The sequence below is a fragment of the Oncorhynchus tshawytscha genome, linkage group LG04 (genome assembly GCF_018296145.1).
Source record: "Oncorhynchus tshawytscha isolate Ot180627B linkage group LG04, Otsh_v2.0, whole genome shotgun sequence".
NCBI lineage: Eukaryota > Metazoa > Chordata > Actinopteri > Salmoniformes > Salmonidae > Oncorhynchus > Oncorhynchus tshawytscha.
The window spans coordinates 54,668,823-54,681,936 of record NC_056432.1 but is presented as its reverse complement, the minus strand read 5'-3'; the positions used below and the strand labels follow the sequence as shown (position 1 = coordinate 54,681,936).

Here is a 13,114-nt window from a genome sequence, read left to right as displayed (position 1 = left end):
AAGGTAAAAGTGATAACTAAGTAGCTCAGGGAACAAAACATCGATATTTTGGGTCCATGGCCAGGAAACTCCCCAGACCTTAATCCCATTGAGAACTTGTGGTCAATCCTCAGGAGGCGGGTGGACAAACAAAACCCCACGAATTCTGACAAACTCCAAGTATTGATTATGCAAGAATGGGCTGCCATCAGTCAGGATGTGGCCTAGAAGTTAATTGACAGCATGCCAGGGCGGATTGCAGAGGTCTTGAAAAAGAAGGGTCAACAATGCAAATATTGACTCTTTGCATCAACTTCATGTAATTGTCAATAAAAGCCTTTGACACTTATGAAATGCTTGTAATTATACTTCAATATTCCATAGTAAAAAATATCTAAAGACACTGAAGCAGCAAACTTTGTGGAAATTAATATTTGTGTCATTCTCAAAACTTTTGGTCACGACTGTAGATCACTTGCATTCCAGGTTGTGATTCTGTTCCTCTGAAAATGTCTTTCTGTTACGGTTTTCTGTTCTGTTCCCTGAACCGGTTCCAACCCCTGGTTGGAAGGTTAGTGTACATAGAATTATAATAGGGATAATAGTGTACAATAGAAGGCTATACCCTTGTCTATTGCCTACACTAACCATGGTACTGTGTGATGACAAGGGCAAGTATTGCACCATGAGTAGGGTTCAAACTGTTATGGCTTGGTCTGCGCTCTGCTCAAAAATGATTTCATTAAACAACATGCCTTTTTTTATATTTTCAACTGTTACTAATGGTCCTCAGCAAGGAAACAAATCAAGTTAAACCAAACAATGTAATTAAATTGAATGATAATGTGGGCAATACAGTTGAAGGGAACTAACAGTAAATTGGCAGTTGAATATGCGTGGTTAGGCCTACAGAGAGTCAATATTGACAGTGGCTAATATTTAATATGATAGAAATATGAAACAAAGGAACTCAGGGTAGCCTATAAATAAGACATTCGAGAGTGCCCATCCCTACAAGTTAAAAGGTCATTCAATACAAATTCTGCATAATGGCACAGCATTTAACGTTTTTTACTGTGGGAAAGTTGATATGTTGATATGTATCATTTCTACATTTCTCTGGTAGAATCGGGAAGTTACAATTTCTTCTGTATCTTCTGCTCATAGTGTACCACACAGTCTAGCAATCATAGTGAATGCAGATACCACCTGCTAGATAGATGGGGGTGCCCACAAACTTGGATAATTGTTTACTTCAAACGACCAACACAATAATCTCAGAACTTCACTTGGCAATATTTTTTTTTTTATGTTTATTTTCCACTAACGTTTGTCATCATGCCCGTGTGGTGTTCTTTGTCTGGCAGTGCTAATTCCCAGAGGTGTGGACTCGAGTCACATGACTTGGACTTGGACCTGACATGACTTGCATCTCGACTTTGACTTTAACACCAATGACTCGTGACTTGAGCCTTTTGACTCGACCTGACTTGATACCCTCCCCAAGCCCAAATATTATAAATAATGCTATTTTAAAAAGTGTGCAGCACATCAACTCTTCATTTAATGGATTACAGTTTGAATCCGACAGCAGCCAATCAAATTGTGCCAGCTGAGAAAAAGTTGTGTGTGGCAGTGCAGAGGAATGTCGGTGGGTGAATTCAGATGGAGCCCTTGGAAAGATGATACCCCAAATTATTATTTTTGGATATAAAGACGACGCTGTATCAACAACAAAACTAAGTGCACCTTGCAAAACATGCGGGAAGAAAATTACAGATGGAGGCCAACAATTTCCAACTTTGTTTGACATTTGAAGCTGCACAAAGAACGGTAAGTCGTAGCTAATATAGCCAACAGCTATATAATTTATAACTTTACTAGTGTAGCATGTAGGCTAATGTAACGTTAAAACAATGAGCCTCCACACAGTCAGCCAGTGCGGGAACGTGATCATTGCACGCAAGTGTCATGCCCTGGTCTTAGTATTTTGTATTTTCTTTATTATTTTGATCAGGCCAGGGTGTGACATGGGTTATTTTATGTGGTGTGTTTTGTCTAGGGGTTTGTTGTAGGTTATGGGATAGTGGTTAGTGGGGTTGTCTAGAATAGTCTATGGCTGCCTGGAGTGGTTCTCAATCAGAGGCAGGTGTTTATCGTTGTCTCTGATTGGGAACCATATTTAGGCAGCCATATTCTTTGAGTGTTTTGTGGGTGATTGTTCCTGTCTCAGTGTGTTTGTTTTCACCAGATAGGCTCAGTCACTTTGGTTTTTCTTTTTTCATTGTTTTGGAAGAGAAGAGAAGAGAACGAGCGCCATTCTCCTTGCGGAGATGGTGCTAAATCCATCAACACGGTCGGTCCCTGGGATTGGGCTGGCCAACACGATTCGGTTTGCTTGGAAGGAAAAGGAGTTGGAGCCTTTAGGACGGGAAACTTTTGGAAGGATAATATTGATGGGGATTCTAAAGCTGACGGTGAAGGACGTGTTTTGTTTCCAAGGCAACTCGTTGGAGGGAGCATACGACGTGGCACTATATACAGAGGAGAAACACGATGATATCCTGAGAAGGGCAAGAGCAGTGGGAGGTGAGAGGCCGATGAGCCACTATGAAATAACAAGCTTGGCGAAGAACAACTTTAGGGTTGTAACTGTCAACATTTACAACCCATACGTTAAGGACGAAGAGGTGAGGGCCTTTCTGGGGAGATACATGGATAACGTCTCCTCAGCAAGGCACCTCAAAGACTCCCTTGGGTTTTGGAATGGGAGGAGAGGCTTCCAGGCCCTCCTCAGGGAGGACCCAAAGGGACATGGTGGCTACCTCCATCCTCCTGCTATGTTCTCCCTAGGGGCTGACAGGGGACGTTGTTTTATGCACGTCAGCCCCCATTTTGCAGGCGCTGTATGGCCTACGGCCACATATTCGCCTCGTGCATCACAAGAAAATGCAGATTTTGTGGATCTGAGGAACACGAGGCGAGGGATTGTGACAAGCCTAAGGCGTGCCACGGGTGTGGCTCGTCAGCACACCTGTGGCGGGGGTGCCCGGCTCGTCAGAGGTCATATGCGTCTGCGGCTGGGGGGGGAGCAGGAGCGGGGGATGGGGGAAGAAGAGGAGGGGAAGGAAGCACGCCTCATGACCAGAGTACAGGTCCAGAGGGGAAGGCCGCAAGGAAGGAGGAGGAGCAAGAAGCGGCGGATGGAAGAGAGAAGGAAACGGAAGGCATGGGAGTAGGAGAACCAGGAAAAGCGGCGGAAGAAGGCAACCGAGTGGAGGAGCATGAGAGAGAAGAAAGCGAGGGAGGAGTGTTGGAGAAGGAGATGGTGGAAGAGCAAGTGGACTGGGGGGAAAGTGCCCTGGTGGAAGAGATGAGGGGTATGGTGGAGGAGCTGGCGGGGGGGAGGGTGGTATCTCTCCACTGTCGCCATCACCAAAGAAGAGAATGAAGAGGAGGGTGCGATTGGCCGACAGTGAGAGGGAGGGGATGGCCAAGAGAGTGATGGGGGTGGGAGAAACCTCTGGGTTGCTGTTGGTTTCCCCAGGCCCTCAACTTCAGTTGGGTGGGGACACACCTAACAAGACTCAGGACTGGGTACAGGAGGAGGTGGGGAGTTTTTTGTTTGGGGACTCAGCCTCCCTGATTTTTTTCCAAACCAGCTGCAGCACTGGGGAGGGCAAGGAGTGTGGGGGTAGACCCAGGGTGCAGGGCACCCCGGAGCCAAACACTATTCCTGCATCCTGGGTTGGTGAGATGGAGGAAGAGGGGGGGAATGTCGGGAGTACAGATGGTGTTCTCACCGGTAGATATGGACAGGGGAGCATCGGGTGAGTCTCCTGTTTTTTTTTTCTGTCTGGGTTTAGAATTTGAGTGTATTACATGTTTTTATTTTATTATTTCATGGGGTCTAATTTTACTTTTGTTAGTTTAAATGTAAGGGGTTTAAGGGATTTTGTTAAGAGGAGGGCGGTTTTTAGTTATTTGGAGGGTGTGGGGTTTGATTTTAGTTTTTACAGGAGGTTCACCTGAGGGATGGAGGGGATGTTAGTAGGTTTAAGAGGGAGTGGGACAAGGGGGAGTCGGTTTGGGGTATTGGGGGGGTGCACTCATCGGGGGTAGGGATTTTGTGTGGGCACAGGGAGGTAAAAGTGGAGGATTCTTTTGTGGTAATGCAGGGGAGGGTTATAGGTGTGGATGTCACGATAAGGGATTGTACATTTAGATTAGTGGTGGTGTATGGGCCACAGGTGGTGGCAGACAGGAGGGAGATGGTGGACTGTCTGACGCCCCTGTGTGTCACAAATAAGAAATTAGTGATAGGGGGGGATTTTAATACAGATTTAGGAATAGGGGGGATAGCAGTGCAGGCGCCATCACCAGGCTAATGGCTTGCCATGGTCTGGTTGATGGTGGTCTGCACACTACTCCGAAAATGGCCGGTCCTACATGGCGCAACTCCATGGGGGTTGAGCGGAGGCTCGACTATATTTTTGTACCCAGGTCTTTGAGTAAGTTGTCTGTGCGGCTGTTGCCTGTTTTCTTTTCGGATCACGACGGGGTGCTCCTGCAGGTGGGGTCGCCAGTCTGCTTCTTTGGTAGGGGGTACTGGAAGTTAGATCGGGATGTGCTGGAGCAGCAGGCTTTTGTTGACGGGTTTTATGGTTTCTTTTGGAGGCTTGAAGGCCTCCGGTCCATGTGCGAGGGGGTGTTAGAGTGGTGGGAATTAGTTAAGGTGAGGATTAGGGCTTTTATAATAGGGTATTGCAAGAGGAAAAAAAGGGAGGAGAGGAGGGAGGTGGATCGTATCCAAAGGTTAATTGAACTCGAGTACGAGGCAGGCAACCTCGGCGGGTCGTTTGACTGGGAGAGATCCGCAACCCTAAAGGTGCAGCTCAGGGAGTTGCAGGAGCGGAAGGCTCGAGCTTTCCTGGAGCGTGCGCATATAGTGGCTTTTTAGAACACAATGAGACTTGTTCTGCTATGTTCTTTAAGTCGGTTAGGGCCAGACAGAGTATAGGAAGGTAATGCATGGCGTTAGGGAAGAAAATGGTAGTATAGTTAGAAAACCAGAGGAAATGGTCAGGGTGACAACTGATCATTTCCAAGGTTTATTTAAGGAAAGGGAAATAGATGTAGAGCAGGGAAATGTGTTTTTAGAACACTTGTCCAGGCGGTTGCCAGAGGACATTAGAGACGTGATGGAGGCCCAGATCTCACTAGAAGAGGTTGAGAGCGCTCTTAGGAGGATGGGAAAAGGGAAGGTGCCTGGGATGGATGGGCTGCCGGCTGAGTTTTATCTCAAGTTTTGGGGTATACTTGGACCAGTGGTCCTCGAAGTCTTGAAGGCCATCCTTGAGACGGGGGTCCCGGGGGGATCAATGGGTGTTGGTGTGCTGTCACTTTTATATAAGAAGGGGGAAGTAACAGACCTTGGCAACTGGCGGCCGTTGACCATGCTGTGTGTAGATTACAAGCTACTTGCAAAGGTTTTAGCAGACCGGTTGCGCACAGCCCTTCCCTACGTCGTCCATGAGGATCAGACGTGCGGGGTAGAGGGCCGCTCTATTAGATGGAACCTACAGTTAATCAGGGACTCCATCGCTTGGGTTGAAGATAGAGGACTGCCTTTAATGGTAGCAGCGCTAGATCAGGCGAAAGCCTTTGATCGCGTGAATAGATCCTTTTTATTCAGAGTGTTAGGTCGATTAGGATTTGGGGAGAAGTTCATAGGATGGATTTGTACATTATATGTCGGAGCGGGGTGCCGAGTTAGTGTAAATAGTCACTTGGGTGACGTTTTTGACCTCTCGTCTGGGGTCAGGCAGGGGTGCCCACTCTCGGCTCTCCTCTTCGTTCTGTACATGGAGCCTCTTGGGGCTGCCATTAGGGCAGACACAGGGGTGGAAGGCTTGTTGATCCCTGGAAGTGGTGGGCTGCGTGTTAAGATGACACAGTACGCCGACGACACTTCCTTGCTGCTGTGCAAGGACTCGTGCCTGACAAGGTCCCTTGCCATCTTTGGGAATTTCACCCGAGCGTCGGGAGCGGTTCTGAACCATGCAAAGTCTTCCGTCAAGTTTTTCGGAAGATGCCGCGGTAGAACGGATGTGCCCGGGGGGTTATCTCTCTGTGAGGGGGCCCTGAGGATTCTCGGGGTCCATTTTGAGACCTCCGGCTCAGCGACGCTAAACTGGAACATGCGTATCGCAGTGGTACAGAGGAAGCTAGCAATGTGGAAGGCTAGGTATTTGTCTTTTATGGGCAAAGTCCTGGTCCTAAAGGTGGATGTGTTGCCGTCTCTTTTGTATTTGGCGTACATCTACCCATTGCCGGCTTGTCTGAGGAGGCCTCTAGTGAGGCTTGTGTTTCAGTTCATGTGGAGTGGCAGGTGCGAGTGGGTCGCCAGGGCACGCATGCTCTGTCCCATCGGGGAGGGAGGTAGGGGGGTACCACATCTCCCCCTCAAGCTGGATGCAATTTTTGTTTCTTTCTTGTTAACGGAGCTTGCTCATCCAGTGATACACCCGTCCGGTTACCTCCTGCGGGTGTTCTTCTCGTATCAGGCGAGAAGCGTAATGGTGTGGTCTAACACGGGTCCTCGGGCGGAACAGCTGCCATGCAAGAAAGGCAGGGAGTCCAGTGCCTGTAGTGGGCATCTCGGAAGTGGTCTGGGAGGGAGTGCAGGCGCGGGGTCTGGACAACAGGCTCAAGGACCTGAATTGGTTGAGCCCTCCATAAGTGCTTGCCGGTACGTTCCATCATGTACCGATATAATTTGGTGCAATCCCCCACCTGTCCAAGATCCCTCCTCTGGCAGGGAGGAGACTGTGCGCCATGTCTTTTGGACTGTGCCTTTGCTGGAGTAGTATGGGCTAGGGCACGGGTGTTGTTAGGTTTGGTAAGGGGGGATTTTGTATTGACGTGGGCCAGGTTAGAGAGAGGTGTAGGGAGAGCGAGAGGGACGGATAGGGACAGGTTTCTGCTCTGGCTTCTCATGAGTCTCTTTAAACGGGGGCTGTGGGAAGCCAGGCAGAACATGGTGAAGACAGGGAGAGATTGGGGGGTGGAAGGGATAATGAGGAGGGTGGAAGGAGATTTGAGGGGGAGAATGAAGAGGGAGGAGAAGAAGTGGGGGCAGCATGCTGCTCGGGAGAGGTGGAAGGGGGGTTTAGGGCCGGGTGTCATTTAGATTTGTAAGGGGATAGATTAGGGACGGGGAGATAGGGAAAGGTAGTTTGTAGGGTGACGGGGAGGGAAGATGCTCCCCTGAGTTTTTGTTTGGGGTTTTTGTTTTGTTTAGTTAAATTAAAATACCATTGTTGGAGTATGTATGAAAATTATGAGTTGTAAAAGAATGAATGGTATTGAAGATATTTAAAAATATATTTTTTTAAATAGGCTGTTTAGGTTTTTTCACGGTTATTGTTTTTGTATACTGTTTGTGTTTTCATCTTTATTAAAGATGTATACAAATAACCACGCTGCATTTTGGTCTGATCCCTGCTACACCTCCTCTTCAGAGGAAGAGGAGAAAGAAAACCGTAACACCAAGATTGAGCTACAACTGGCTAGGTAGTTGGTAGCCTGCCAGTGGCTTGAGGCTGACCACCAATCCAAACTCATCTTTCAGCATGTCCAGCCCAGCTATTATCTCAGCCAATCATAACTAGCGGGAAGGTTCCAGTCTTTTTCCGGAGCTGAACCAACTAGGCTCGTAATTTAACAATTTTATTCTTATTTACAGATGGCATACAAGTTTGCCAAAAAAATGCATTTTGATTTAAAAAAGAAAATATATATATTAAGTTCAAATGCCTCTCCTGTGAAGTAGTTACACGCGACATACACATAGTTTCCTGAAACGGGTCACATATTGCCATGGCTATATACTGAAAAAGAAGATGTAAGAGACCTTCCCTGGTGGTGCAGAGGCTGAAAGACCTGGCTTGGAAAAGAAACCTCACATGTGCAGATTGTCAACGTATGTGCAAAAAACATGATTGTGTTTGTATGATGTAAAAAATGTATACATAGGCAAGTCAGTTGAGACAAATTCTTATTTACAATGACGGCCTACCCCGGACGACACTGGGCCGATTGTCTGCCTTCCTATGGGACTCCCAATCACAGCCGGATGTGATACAACCTGGATTTGAATCTGGGACTGTAGTGACACATCTTGCACTGAGATGCTGTGCCTTAGACCACTGCACAACTTGGGAGCCCAAATTATGCTGTTCAAATGTCCTATGAATTAAATAAGCTGCAGATTGTGAACATGTAAGGTATTTTTTTTTAATGAAAACTTAATGGGGATGTATTCCACAGTGGTGGAAAAAGTACCCAATTTTCATACTTGAGTAAAAGCAAAGATACCTTCAAATAAATGACTCAAGTAAAAGTGAAAATCACCCAGTCAAATATTACTTGAGTAAAAGACTACAAGTATTTGGGTTTAAATGTACCAAAAGTAAAAGTATAAATCATTTAAGCAAACTAAATGACTCGATGTTCAAGTTTTTATATTTACAGATAGCCAAGGGCACAGTTCAACACTCAGACATAATTTACCAACAAAGCATTTGTGTTTAATGAGTCTGTCAGATCAGAGGCAGTAGGGATGACCATGGGTGTTTTCTTGATAAGTGTGCGAATTCCTGCCCTGCTAAGCATTCAAAATGTAACACATACTTTTGGGTGTCAGGGAAAATGTAAGGAGTAAAAAGTATGTTATTTTCTTTGGGAATGTATTGGAGTAAATGTAAAAGTTGTCAAAAAATATAAATAGTCAAGTAATGTATAGATGCCCCAAAAAACTACTTAAGTAGTACTTTAAAGTATTTTTACTTAAGTACTTTACACCACTGATATTCCAACAAGCTTTAAGGAGCTACAAATTTGAATGCTGAGAATGCTGTGGTAAATATAACATTTTCTAAATGTTCTGAAGACATCCGAGACAAAGTAAAATGTATATTGCGTGAACATCAATAGAATATTATGTTAAACCTAAAACAAATATGCTATGAACATCATAAAAACGGCATGACTTTTTTTGCACCCTTTTAAAAAAATGTAACCTTTATTTAACCAGGAAAAGCCCATTGAGACCCAGAGTCTCTTTTTCAAGAGAGACCTGGCCAAGGAGGCAGCAACAATCAATACATTACATAATTAAAACATACAACAATACAATACAACAACATGATCCAGCCTAAAAAAAAGCATTTACACTCCTCCGTTACAGCGTCTCCCTAAAATAAACATTGTATAATCATCCGCACAACTGAACAGTTTTTGTGTTTTGGGTGCATATATTTTGTGATGTTCCCATACTGTTCCGACCAGACTGTTCCCACAACCTAAAGATATATTCTGGAAACCTTAAAAGAACAGACTAAATGTGTTCCGGGAACAGTCTTGTAACATCATTGTGCGTCACCCTATGGGACTCCCGATCATGGTCGGTTGTGATACACCCCGGGATCCAACCCGGGTCTTTAGTGACGTCTCTAACACTGTGATGCTGCGCCACTCGGGAGGCATTTTAGGAACTTTTAAAAAACATACAAAAATGTGTTCTGGGAACGTTCTTAACACCAGGTGAATGTTTTTTGTACACTAAAAGAAAATCCTCCACACAACTGGACAGTTTTTGTGTTTTGGGAACATGTCTTTTCTGATGTCCCCACAATGTTCCCACCAGACTGTTCCCACAACCTAAAGATATATTCTGGGAAACCTTTAAAGAACAGACGAAATGTGTTCTGGGAACGTTCTTGTAAAATCAGGTGAATGTTATTTGCACTAAAATATACATGGTAAAATGATTCGCACAACTGGACAGTTTATTATGTTTTGGAAACATATTTTTTTGTGATGTCCCCACAATGTTCCCACCAGACTGTCACCACAACCTAATGAAACATTCTGTGAACCATTAAAGAACAAAATGTGTTCGTAGAACATTCTTGCAGCATCAGGTGAATGTTTTATACAACCAGTGTATAATCATCAGCACGACTGTACAGTTTTTGTGTTTTTTGACGTGGCCTAAAAATGTTCTGGGAACTTTTGCAGAACCAAATTTTGTTTGCTGGAAAAACCTTACTGGAACATAGTGTTATTAGATTACCTGGAAACCTAATGAGACATTTTGGGGAATGTTTTGTCATTGATGTTACAGATGTTGTGCACAATATTTTAGTGAATGTTAGTTAGAGCATTCCAAGGACATTTGATTTAAAACATAAAAGTATATTTTTTAAATTATCAAAAGCATTATTTTAATGTTTTTGTGATGTTATCATGCTAATGTTAGATAAAACCCTAACTAGAATTTAATAGGAATCTTAAGATAATGTTCTGTAAATGTTCCCGGTTTGTGGGGATCAGACTTTGGATACCAACGCAGGCTGAAAGGGGGTCACTAAATTGTGAACCACTACAAAAACAATTTTTTATAGAAATGTACTTTGTTTTTTTTTAAATAAAAATGGTAGCTCTCGAAAGTATTTTGTTACAAAATACATTGGATTGTTCAGGTAAATTAAATATACAGTGCCTTCGGAAAGTATTCAAACCCTTTGACTTTTTCCACATTTCGTTACATTACAGCCATATTCTAAAATGGATGAAATATTTTTTTTACTCATCAATCTACACACATTACCCCATAATGACAAAGCAAAAACATGTATTTTTTTGCAAATAAAAAAAATGTATAAACTGAAAAATCACATTTACGTAAGTTTTCAGACCCATTCAGACCCTTCAGACTCAGTACTTTGTTAAAGTGCCTTTGGCAGCGATTACAGCCTCGAGTCTTGTTGGGTATGACGCTGCAAGCTTGGCACACCTGTATTTGGGGAGTTTCTCCCATTCTTCTCCGTAGATCCTCTCAAGCTCAGGTTTTCAGGTCTCTCCAGAGATGTTCGATCGGGTTCAAGTTCAGACTCTGGCTTGGCCACTCAAGGACATTCAGATACTTGTCCCAAAGCCACTCCTGCATTGTCCTGGCTGTGTGCTTAGGGTTGTTGTCCTGTTGGAAGGTGAACATTCACCCCTGTCTGAGGTCCTGAGCTCTCTGGAGCATGTTTTCATCAAGGATCTCTCTGTACTTTGCTAAGTTCATCTTTGCCTCGATCCTGACAAGTCTCCCAGTCCTTGCTGCTGAAAAACATCCCCACAGCATGATGCTGCCACCACCACCCTTCACCGTAGGGATGGTGCCAGGTTTCCTCCAGATGTGATGCATGGCATTAAAGCCAAAGGGTTCAATCTTGGTTTCATCAGACAGGAGAATCTTATTTCTCATGGTCTGAGAATCTTTAGGTGCCTTTTGGCAAACTCCAAGTGGGCTGTCAGGTGCCTTTTACTGAGGAGTGGCTTGCGTCTGGCCACTCTACCATAAGGGCCTGAGACTTACATTTCCCTCACTAACTTTAAACATCAGCTATCTGAGCAGCTAACCGATCGCTGCAGCTGTACATAGTCCGTCTGTAAATAGCCCACCCAATCTACCTACCTCATCCCCATATTGTTTTTATTTACTTTTCTGCTCTTTTGCACACCAGTATCACTACTTGCACATCATCATCTGCTCATCTATCACTCCAGTGTTAATCTGCTAAATTGTAATTACCTCGCTAATATGGCCTATTTATTGCTTTGCCTCCTCACGCCATTTGCACACACTGTATATAGACTTTATTTTTTTTCTATTGTGTTATTGACTGTACGCTTGTTTATTCCATGTGTAACTCTGTGTTGTTTGTGTCGCACTGCTTTGATTTATCTTGGCCAGGTCGCAGTTGTAAATGAGAACTTGTTCTCAACTAGCTTGAGAACAAGAGAACAACTAGCTAAATAAAGGTGAAATAAAAATTTAAAATGTAAAATTGGTGGAGTGCTGCAGAGATGGTTGTCCTTCTGGAAGGTTCTCCCATCTTCACAGAGAAACTCTAAAGCTCTGTCAGAGTGACCATCGGGTTCTTGGTCACCTCCCTGATCAAGCCCCTTCTTCCCTGATTGCTCAGTTTGACCGGGTGTGGGCAACTCTAGGAAGAATCTTGGTGGTTACAAACTTCTTCCATTTAAGAATGATGGAGGCCACTGTGTTCTTAGGGACCTTCAATGCTGCAGAACGTTTTTGGTACCCTTCCCCAGATCTGTGCCTCAACACAATCGTGTCTTGGAGCTCTACGGTCAATTCCTTCGACTTCATGGATTGGTTTTTGCTCTGACATGCACTGTCAACTTTGGAACCTTAGACAGGTGTGTGCATTTCCAAATCATGTCCAATCAATTGAATTTACCACAGGTGGACTCCAATCAAGTTGTAGAAACATCTCAAGGATGATCAATGGAAACAGAATGCAGCTGAGCTCAATTTCGAGTCTCATAGCAAAGGGGCTGAATGCTTATGTCAATAAGGTATTTCTGTTTTTTATTTTGAATACATTTCCCAAAATTTCTAAAAACCTGTTTTCACTTTGTCATTATGGGGTATTGTGTGTAGATTGCTGAGAAAATAATATTTAATCAATTTTAGAATAAGGCTGTAACGTAATAAAAAGGGGAAAAAGTAATTGGGTCTGAATACTTTCCGAAGGCACTGTATATTACAAAATACTCAAAGGTATAATGGAAATACTGTATGTATTTCAAATGCATTTAACAGAAATACTGCCATTCTCTGGGTCCCAGTAGGTCTCAGTGTTCCTTGGGTCCCAGTAGGTCCCAGTGTTACTTTGGATATGCATTGACTGTTTGATCGTTTAGCAAAGCAGTCATTCTTATGGCATGGTAGCTTTGTATCCTGTGTCACTCACCTCAGTCAGTTCCTCAGCCCAAGCAGAGGACACCAACATCAGAGCCAGGAGACCCACAGTGAACTTGAACACAAACATGGCAGCAAAAGGACTGTAGGATAAATACAACCACATAGGGAAAATCATTAAAACAAAGACATAATGTTAGTCATTGAAGCTCACTCACACAATACATAGCACATTGCTTACCTCAGAGCTCCGAGAAAGTATGAGTGAAATGGCAGTAGTTAGGGTTGTTTTTTTATACTTTGTCCTCAGGCATATATACACGTAGATAACGGACCCCCAGATAAGGGAAT

The 13,114-nt window shown here is 44.1% G+C and overlaps 1 protein-coding gene across 1 annotated transcript in view; it reads right to left on the bottom strand.

The window, feature by feature from the left end:
• The window catches only part of LOC112249031 (low choriolytic enzyme-like), a 26,807-nt gene extending 13,693 nt beyond the window's left edge, over positions 1-13,114 (bottom strand). The window contains exons 1-2 of the mRNA XM_024418627.2: positions 13,005-13,114; positions 12,816-12,906 (exon numbers count right to left, since the gene is read on the bottom strand). Of these exons, the coding sequence (XP_024274395.1) occupies positions 12,816-12,893 (78 nt within the window). The 5' untranslated portion in view covers positions 12,894-12,906; positions 13,005-13,114. The remainder of the gene's footprint in view (positions 1-12,815; positions 12,907-13,004) is intronic.